Raw genomic sequence first — 10714 nt, 5'->3', positions numbered from 1 at the left:
TGCTACTGTGAGGTCACACACACACACACACACACACACACACACACACGCTTATCGATCAAAGTTGAAGGTGCAGCCGATATTTTCATTTATCTGGAGTCTCCCCTGGCTCCTGCTATCGATTCCATTTTACCGGGTGTTTAATTCACAGCCAGAGTACGCCTGCCACAGCCTCCACTTCCAACACCTTTCTCAATGTTTATCGACCATATACTAGCACCGCAACTTTCACTGCGGCTGTTTTATTGCTGCACTCATTTACACTAACGCACCAATGCTACAAATTTGATACCCTTCATCTTCAAAGGGTAATGTTTCATTTCTGAACAAGTAGCTGGATCTACAGTGGAGGCCCTGGCACCTTTTTGGATTTGTTCTTGCTTCATTTGTTTTTTCAAAGGAATCCTTGCAAACGGCAGCTGAAGGCTATTGCAAACAATTAATACATTTTACAACACAATAATCGTGGTGTTTATTGATGTGTAAAATGTCCACATGTGAGTCGGTGTGTGTGTGCGTGTATGAGGGAGAGGCAGAGATAAAGCCTTTAAAGTCATCATGAAATCACATGCAGCTTATATCTTCATTATCCTGTGTGACTGAGAAGTCTTGTGATTATAGTCCCTTGTGTGCTCTCTCTCTCTCTCTCTCTCTCTCTCTCTCTCTCTCTCTCTCTCTCTCTCTCTCTCTCTCTCTCTCTCTCTCTCTCTCTCTCTCTCTCTCTCTCTCTCTCTCTCTCTCTCTCTCTCTCTCTCTCTCTCTCTCTCTCTCTCTCTCTCTCTCTCTCATCTAGAACTACAAGAACAGGGGCTGTAAGTAAAGAGAAACAAAACTATCACTCTCTCGGCAGCTTGTTGCGTAGAGACCATCAGAGAGCGGAGAGCGAGAGATAAATCTGTGAAATCTTCTGATAATCTGTGTATATGTGTGTATGTGTGTGTGTGTGTGTGTCTGTGTATGTGTGTGTGTGTGTGTTTCAGTGTGTGAGGAGAGGGCCTGTGTGGGTGGCTTCTGACACACAGCAGAGGACAATTCCCTCATAACTTATCTCCCTGCTCCCTCCGCCCCGTGTTTTCTCTCACAAATTGTTACATCAATGCTGAAAATCAAATTCAATTAATACAAATTAGAGAGTGGCACGGTATTTTTCTCCAGCGCATGCCCTCACCTCTGAACCGATATCCGACAGGGACTCTGCTAAACAATAGATTGTGTCTGTGTCTCACTGGGATGAAAGAAACTGCAGTGTTAAACGAGGCATAAAATGTTATCTACAGAGGGCTTTAATTAGACAGAGTGTCTGTCTGAGGCAGGAGAGAGGAGGGTATTGGTGGAAAAGGTTGGGTAACAGGACAGTAATCGAGCAACAACTCGCTTAAATCTGTGACTGGATTTAATAAGCGTATACATCAACAAACAAGAACTTGAATCTGAACTATTTCTCTTTGACATCATTTGTTCATCATATTGGCATATAATCCTCTTCTAAGAGGAATGAATGAATGTTTGTCCACGAGCCTGACATGTCTTCAAAAGGGAGACATTAAGAAATACATTATGTGGTTCAGTGCCAGGAGATGTTTGAATTGCATCAATTTGAATTTGTTATGCTTTTATTACATCTGTGAATTTAGAATGATGTTGCCGTCTGATTTTTTAGCAGCCAACTTCTCATAAATAATACACTATTTATTTATCATGTAGATCCAGCAATAATGATTACTATCTATTATTTGGAGAATGGTGCATTAGTTAACACATATTCACAGGACATCTGACCTGATTGGTTGTGAAGATGCTGGTTTTAAAACCTTTGTATTGTATTCTAAGAAGATTTGGTTCAGAACAAGGCTGAAAAATCACATTCTGCCTGTTTGTGGCATTTTTCTTCTTTATAGCAGCTTGTCAGTGATTTGGCCAGAAAAATAACAGGAGGAAGTCAATGAAGTGTGATCTGGTCAAAACCCAAAAAACACACTCACTGCCCAGATATATAACCGTTAAATTGATTTTAATTGCACCAGGGACCCCTCTAAGTAAGATGTTCTCCTCTGGAGGCCCGTTTAAATGTCTGTCGTTTGAATTAGAACACAATATCTGGATTTACTGTTTATTTAAACCTGCTTGGTAAAATAAAAGTAAAATGAATCTACATTAAAACTTAAACACATAATCAACTGTATGTTAGAAATAACATGTTTATAGTCTACCGCACAAGAGACGATGATGCTGAAACGCTGTCCACTTATCCAGGTGTTTTCTGATTAGAGCTCTTCAGGAGTGTGTGGGCGTGTACAAACTGAGTTTAACTGACAGCTCCCTCCCTCTCCTGTTAATTGGTTGCACCTGTTAGGGCGGGACTATTTACACCGTTAGCATCGCTGGTCTAATTAGCCAGAGTGATTGAAAACACCTGTGTGTGTAGATTATAACATTAAATCACATCCAGATGTCAGTAAAGCTATGGTTACATGTTTCCTTATACGATATATTAATATGTACATGTTTGCATATATATATATATATATATATATATATATATATATATATATATATATGCATTAATCCCATAATTACAAATATTGAACAGTGGAATATAAATGTAATACAAAATCATTGAATTAAAATGGAAACAATAATCAATGTTTAACGTGTATGTCATAGTATTTTGTATATGTTGCCATGGACATGAGTGGAATTCTACCTGTGATGAAAAGTCAGGTACATACCTTTAAGTGCACTTATTAAATAAAATATGTTAGTGAATACATCTATTGAAGACATTAAATAAAATGGTTTGTATTGGAAAAGGCACTTTAATTACATCAATATAATCTGCTATACATTATAGGATCCGGCAGGTGTACATGAGGGAAGACAAGAAAAATGAATCTAAAGAAACGCTAATACTGTAGCTGTAGTGTTATCGCGACTAAAATTGAATTGCTTTGGATATCTGGAAGAAAACTATATCTGCTTTCTTATTAGCCCAAAATGAAGCTAAAGAAACGCTGTGAGGGAGGGGCGTGAAGAAAGAAACAGGCAGAGACAAACTCAGACACAGAAAAAAAAAAAAAAAAAAGGTAAATAGAGATGAACTCCACAGACCTCTGGACAGATATACCGGGACTCGCTGCAATCTTTCTGTGCATGTGTTCATTAACTGTGTCTCCATGGTAACCGAAGTGGCAGTGTCAAGGCTTGAAGTCGCCCAGAGGGTGACCTTGCCTTTGACAAGCGCACACAGCTGCATCCATCTCTCTTTCTGCCTCCATTTCTTGAGCCAGCTGCCTGTCTTTCACCCCCACCACCCACCCTACCAGACAAGGAATGGAGTTGGCACCCATACATGATTTCCTACAAAAAAAAAAACAGCCAAAGTAATTCTCCCTCTGTCTCCTGCTCACAGACAAACTGGACTTTGTGTGTAATGAGATACAAAAGGACATCCAACTGTGTGAGGCTGTCACTGGGATCTGAAGCAGGAGGAGCATGTCCCGCCTCTGTCGTTCTCCAGCTGCGGAGTGATGGTGTCGGGGACTTCTGATTGGAGCATGTCATTCTCAGTGGCAATGATGTGTTTCACCAGGCAGTTAGCCGCTTCATCGATGTTGATATTTTCCTGAAAAGAGAATTGAAATGAAGAAGGAACAAATAGAAAGAGAGATAGGAGTGTGAACAGGTGGAAAAGAGAGGAGGAGGGAAGAGGAATTGATTAATACAAACCTTTTTTTATGAAAGGAATACAACAAGTGCAGCAAAAATAAAATCTGAGATGGCAGGTGAGTGAACCAAATGGACCGTCACTAAACTGAGTGGATGGATGAGGCACCAGCCAGCAGCCATGATGTGAACACAAACTGAAAAGGGAGTTTTATTAAATGTCTTCCCAGCTGCTGCTCGTGATCTCTGCAGTTGAGGCACATGACAATACAACGTCATCCCTCTTTTACACACAAACACAATGTGATGAGTAATTGAACAAGTTTAGTAAAATGTGTAACATCTCTGAAGTGTAGAACGCAACCAAAAACATCTCGTATATCTGCTGTTACAGGATGTATTACACTCTCAAAGAAGCAAAAAGCCTAGAGTCAAATCAAACATCAGGTATGTAATGGGAGAGTGTGTTTTCTGTTACAGCTGAGTAGAAAGCTGTGTCAACAAAATGTAATGATGATGATGTAATGTTTTAAATAATCAATACTAACAACAAACGTTTTGTCTGACACAAATAGATGCCTGACGGGCTGTTCATTTTATTCTATTGTCTTCATGTTAGAATGAATTTGAATGAAGCACCACTTTACCACAGTGTTTTTGCACCACTGCAGGACTTGGACTGGAACTGAAGGTTGAGTAAACTAGAGAAATGGCCCTGGGTGTTAAAGTGAGGTTCACATGAGGAGAGGGCTGGCGGCGAGTATTAATGAGATACATGCATACACTATTTTTTAATTTGTGATGCAGCTGCAGAACAAAACACTGAATAATCATAAGATCTAACAGTGTGCTCAGTAGGATGTGACATTCTGCTGTCTGCAGCTCCCTGTACTTCTTGCACACACACAACCCCTCTGAGGGCTCTCTTACTGTTAGAACTGTTACAAAAGATTCCTCCAAAGCAAGATAAAACACAACAAAAAACACCTTCCCTACCCTCTGACAACTTCACTTCCTTCCCTGTGCATGCAGAACATGTGCAGCGTTGTTTAGGATAAAAGTTTGAAATAATTCTTCTGATTATTATTATTATTATTATTTGGCAGTCAGCTCAGAGTATGTCAGATATAACCATGATGCATTACAGACAGTATTGCACTCATTCAGCTCTAAAGGAAACTGTTCATGTGCTTGTGCGAATGACATGAAGATGTGCATCGCTTAATTTTCTTGCTCTATTGCTGTTTATGTTTATGGTTACAAATATGATGACTCTTGGCAGGCTTTTATGAAAACAAACCCATAATAAAGAGATGTATGGGCCTAAGACTCTACACCGAATCATTGGTGCAGAATTTTCCACATACCAGCTCACACCGTGCAACCATCTACAATTTAAAAGAAATGTCACATGATAGTGGTAGTGGTTCCTTTTAAGTTAAGCCTCTCCATTCCTTTACTGGTTTACTGCCTTATTTTCAACAGCCTAATCCTAATCTTTATCTCAACCACTTATATTGTTCTTTCACTGCAGCAGTTATTGTTGGTCACCAATATTTCCAATTATTTAGAAAGGTATATATATATATATATATATATATATATATAGATCCAGGAGATATGAAATCACTTTTAACTTATTTGAATGTATGTCACTTTCTACAGATTAAAATGAATAAACATGTGTGTGTGTGTGTGTGTGTGTGTGTGTGTGTGTGTGTGTGTGTGTGTGTGTGTGTGTGTGTGTGTGTGTGTGTGTGAGAGAGCGCACGTCTCAGTCTATTTTCCTGCCTTACCATCCAGCTGTGAGATTCCTGGTCCACATTAGCTGCTAGTGTTGGTGTCTCTGTGAGTAAGTGTGTAGGTGGGTGAATCTTCATTCCTGTCTGCATCAATGAGTGTTGAATTTGACAGTTCTTTAGTTTACTAAAGCTTTTAAGTTTAAAAGTTTCATATTTGTGATTCACATTTCATCATTTGTTGTGTTTATCTTGTCTACTTTGTTGCTCAATTCAATTTAATTCAGACTTTAAAAGGTTACATGGACATACACTGGCAACATGCGTTCATAAATACATAGTTTTTATCCTAATAACAAGTCTCCTGTTACTTTAGGGCTGTATCGGCATCTCATACCAATTGAAGGTCAATTCATATAATCATAGAAGTGCGTCAATTTGTTTAACCATAAGGCCAGGCTAGCTTTTCCTTGTTTCCAGTCTTTGTGCTAAGCTAAGCTAACCGTCTCCTGGCTTCTGCTTCATATTTAAAAAACAAACATGATAGTGTTATCAATCTTGTCATCTCACTCTGGGTAAGGATGTTAATTAGGCAAATACTCATATTTCCCAAATGTGTCAAACCTTTCCTTTAATCTGTGTCAGTCAGTAGAAATCAGTGGACTGAAATATTCCCTCAACATTATTTGACATCCTGTCTGGATGATAGAGAAGCTGATTAGTGCAGCCGACCGGAAATAACAAAGTGGGAATGAATGTCTGCTGTGAGACTCAGCTCTGCTCTGCGTAGACTGAGAGTCTGTTAAACTCAGCACTTTTAAAGGATTTCTACACATCCTGAATGTGTGACTCTGTGGCAGCGTCTCCACAGGGTAAACAGGTGCTGGGTTTGATACAGTCGAGCAGGCAGGGAGTCGGATGCTTCTCAAGGACATTTGAACAGGAAGGACACGCCTGCTAGAACCTCAGAGCTCCTGTTGAATGCTAGCTTTGTCACTGCTTTGTATTTATACATGTGTGTCATCTTTCTCACCTTAGCGGACGTCTCGTACCATCCCACAAAGCCGTTCTCCTCGCAGAACTGCTCCATCTTTATTCCATTATTGGTCAGTACATCCCGGCCCTGGTCACACTTGTTAGCTAAAAGCACGGTGGCTACATGTTTCCCATTGGCAAGTGACAGTTTGGAATCCAAGTCCTCCTTCCATTTGGTGACGGCCTCAAAGGAGGCGGGCCTCGTGACGTCAAACACAATGAAGGCACCCATGGCCTCGCGGTAGTACACACGGGTCATGTTGCCAAACCTCTCCTGACCTAGAAGACACACAAGGACAAAAAAAATTATATTTTTGGTACAAGGGTAAAGGAGTAAAAACGTGTCTTGACATATCACAATTCATCTCTGTATTTTGCATCCATTTATATGGAAATCAGCTACATGCTGGCACCGAAAAAGCTGCAAGTGATTCTGCACCTCAGCAGCAAACAGACACAGAGGCATGAATCATCCGATTTACTCATTTTATCACACTCCTGTCTCATGTGCTAACATGCAAGCATTCCCGCCACACCACACCCACTCTCTCAAACACAGATACACACACAAAATGGCACGCATGCTTTTACTGTTAAAAGAGCTGCCGAAAGAGAGAGATAAGATGTCGACACGGATAGAGGCAGGGTGGAAGGAGGAGAGAGGAGTCTTTGGTGTGTGCGCCTGCCTGTGAACTGTACAAATTCCTGAGGGTAAAATTAATTCGATAAGCTCTGTAGGAATGTTGTATCCTCACTGATTTTTCCCATCCATAACGTCTGTTACAGCACCATCAGTACCAGCCTCGCAGTTCATCCTGTGGGCAAGACATTTTTACACTGTGAACTCAACCAAAAAGCTGATTCTTGAAGAGGAAAGGAGTTAATATGTATTTACATGCTGCCGTGTTGAGGCCCATAGGAACATTTGCTATTCACCTGCACATGTTGATCAGAGCACAGGGTCAGCCGCACAACAGCTGGGAGGAAGTGTGTCTCGTTCAAGGACACATCTTGTATTATATTAAGAAGTATCATAGTGTAGTATTACTGTATACAAAGTGACAGATTATATTTAAAGCTTTCTGTGTATCCCAACTCACACATATGAGTGTTTTCCTAGATAACCCTGAAAATCATTCTCCTCACGAAATGGTTAAATAACAACTGTGACGAAATGGTCTCATGCTCATTCTCTGTCTTGTTATCACTGACCTCAAACTAGATGTGTATCTAAGAAACACAGTTATTTGAAAGTTAGTAATCCACATGACATGTTGTCTCAGGACTTGACTTGAAACAATGTGTTGCAAAGGAAAAAGTCTATATTTTCCATTTGAGCAGCTGACCTCTGATTAATATTTAATTTATTATTGTCTCTAAACTAAAATGTATATTATTATTATATAATATTATATATCAATCACTAAAAATGCAATAAATTAAGAAAACTTTAGGTATTTTACATTATTAGTTTATTAGCTAATCTACTTAATCAGGACGGCGTGGGTGTAGTTTGATCACATTTTTATTCAAATGTTGTTAAATTCTGATTGGTGCGAGACGTCAACTTTTTGAAATTGAGTCTTTCTAACCAAAACATAAATACAGAAATCTCTCATGTAAAATAACCAAAACCATTTACCTGTGGGAGAAATGTGTGTGTTTAGTCGTGCTCAAAGTAAGAAGCTGATTGAGAAAGTAGGTATTCACTTAATGTTAGGAGTGCTAAAGACTTAATCAGTGGAGATGAAGTAAAACAGATGTCCCGAAACATCTGGAGTTCTTCTTGTGTCAAACCTGGTCTGCAGCCACAACTCAACTCACATCATCATGCTATATGCCCGTGCAGCTAGCTGCGTCAACACTGTCGGGGTCATAGAAAAATAGCAGTCAAAAATAGAACGGCTGAAGTTATTATTTGTCTTGTCTCCAGCAGGTGATTTATTACATCTGTGGCATGAGAACACTTCAGTCCATCATCAAATCCCCAAACAAACACACAGCCGTGCTGGGTAAAGTAAAATGCCAAATGCAAACATACTTATTTTAGAACATTTAATCTGCATATTTGCTTTGTAACCATTGTGTTTCTTTGACATAATCTTCAAACATCCGTTGTCCAAACCGATATGATAGTATAATGAACAGACCACGCAGAGGACGAACAATTCAGGCTTTCCCACCTCGAGGCTTCCATACCTTTAGGGCGAGTGTAGGGAACACATACAGTACAGACATATTGCAGTTTTCTCTGAGGGAGACACTCATCCTTTGTTCACAATAAAAGCTTTCTGTATACACGAGATTGGGCCTCAAATCTCCCTCACATGAGTTTGAGACACATGACTGCTTGCGCTTACAAGGGCGCACAGGAGGGGAGAGAGCAGCAGGTCAGAAGATTCTTCTAAACCTCAGCCGACACTCATGTGAGATGAGACTGCTGTAGCCTTTAGGTTTGTCATCTTACCCAGCATCACACTCAAAAGCCTTTATTATTTCTGTGTTCGACAAAGACAATCAAAGCTTAAATACTGACTCATTTCTCATTTTCACAAAAGATATTTTCAGATTGAAATGACTGCTCCGCTCTCCATGTTTGAGTAAGCGAGTCATAGCGGGCATATTGGGGCAAGACAGAATTACTGTTTTGAATAAATGTTATTTATACTGTATATGAATGAATGAATTCATGAGTAAATTCAACCGTAGCCTTTTAAAATCATAAAGACAACTTGTATACCACCACTACACTAATCCACCGAATGATTTAACTATATGTTGTTGCTTATGAAAGGTCAAAAGTATGAGTTTGATATCAACACAATATAGGTAATGTGGTTACTTTGGTTTCAGATAAATGTTCTGTTTAGCTTCTCTGGATTTGTGTGTGTAAATAAAGACACATGTAATTACAGAAATGTGTAGCCAAGTGATTTGAAGTGAGTAATGCCAACAGGTCAGCTGGTACACATGGATATTATTAACACTAGATAACTCTTAAAATCAATCTAACAAAATGGTTAAATAATGTATCACTGACCTCAAACTAGATGTGTGTCTAAGATAGTCATTTAAACATCAGTAATCCACATGACTCCATACTTGACTTGAAACAATTTGTTGCCATCTAAAGTAAAAAGTCTATATTTTCCATTTGAGCAGCTGACCTGATTAATATTTAATTTGTTTGGCAAGTTTGGTCTCTAACCTAAAATGACATGCATGGAAAAAGTGATTTTCATATCTACCACACGGAGTATGTGACGCTGATTTATTGAACCATGTAATGTTCAAAAAATAAATTAGGACCATAGCTTTCCACTGACATTGACTCCCAAATATAACTTTCAGCTTATTTTATCTAAAGATTTCTTTTTTCAATATCCAAGGTGCATTTAATTTAATTGCCCACCAAAGTCCATTACAGCGTCATCTGAAAAAACAAACATAAAAGCTATTTTTATGAAGAATATTATGTCATGTAGGCTGTATCTAATTTATCTATTCAAAATACATAAATGGGCCGTTTTCCTTTTTCCACAAAAAAAAAGTGTAAAGTTTGAGTCGAAGAAAAGAAACTTGGGAATTTCAAACTTATCAAATGTTCCATAATCCCCCATATGTGTTTACCCTCCTGTAAATCTGCCCTCTCATGTGCGCCGTGCGTAAAAGTTGGACTTTACCTGCAATGTCCCACAGCTGTAGGCGCACCGTCTCCTGATCCCAGTTAAGGACTTTGAGTGCGAAGTCCACCCCGATGGTGGCTCGGTAGTTGGGGCTGAAGTTTTGATGGACATACCGCTTGATGATGCTGGTCTTGCCGACCCCGAGGTCCCCTATGACAAGAATCTTAAAGAGATGCTCCTTAGTGTGGTTGTTCTGCATGGCGACCGAGGAGGGCGAGAGCTGAGCATGAAGCCACCGGAATGGAGAGAGCCGGGGGATGAAAGGGAGCACAGGACAGCGCAGAGAGAACTGAAGGGAGTTAGAATGAGTTGAGTGGCGAAGCAAGAGAAAGGGGAGGTGAGGTACGCCCTGGCCCACAGACGGAAGTGGAGCAGAGTCGTCTGGACCTTGTGACTGGACACGCTGCCTGGTTGTGCATTGACACATTTAAAACAGCCAAGCCTGAGAGGATAAACTCTTTTTAAATATTAAAAGCAGTGATTTAAGTTTTTTATTGAAGTAAAAGTAGCAATAAAAAGGCTCCATTGTAAGTAGTGGTTAGTGAGATATTTTAACTATTTCGACACTTTTAAAGTGTTCCATCTTAATTC

The 10714-nt window shown here is 39.6% G+C and overlaps 1 protein-coding gene across 1 annotated transcript; it reads right to left on the bottom strand.

Moving 5' to 3' along the window:
- Positions 1-2734: 2734 nt before the first annotated feature.
- rab38a (RAB38a, member RAS oncogene family) lies at positions 2735-10407 on the bottom strand. The gene is made up of 3 exons (XM_029446631.1): positions 10121-10407; positions 6436-6716; positions 2735-3622 (listed from the first exon to the last, which is right to left on the bottom strand). Exons 1-3 carry the CDS (start codon positions 10320-10322, stop codon positions 3467-3469), a joined length of 639 nt encoding a protein of 212 aa, XP_029302491.1. The 5' UTR covers positions 10323-10407; the 3' UTR covers positions 2735-3466.
- Positions 10408-10714: the final 307 nt, after the last annotated feature.

Source organism: Cottoperca gobio, chromosome 13, assembly GCF_900634415.1.
Source record: "Cottoperca gobio chromosome 13, fCotGob3.1, whole genome shotgun sequence".
Classification (NCBI taxonomy): Eukaryota; Metazoa; Chordata; class Actinopteri; order Perciformes; family Bovichtidae; genus Cottoperca; species Cottoperca gobio.
Note: the sequence above shows the minus strand (reverse complement) of the source record. Positions and strands in the feature narration are given on the sequence as shown.

Coding starts and splice junctions, on each gene's coding strand:
- rab38a (XM_029446631.1), bottom strand. CDS start 10,322: ATGCAGAACAACCACACTAAGGAGCATCTCTTTAAGATTCTTGTCATA. Junction 6,717..10,120: donor ACAGCTGTGGGACATTGCAG/GTAAAGTCCAAC, acceptor TGTGTCTTCTAG/GTCAGGAGAGGTTTGGCAAC. Junction 3,623..6,435: donor GGTACGAGACGTCCGCTAAG/GTGAGAAAGATG, acceptor TTCTCTTTTCAG/GAAAATATCAACATCGATGA.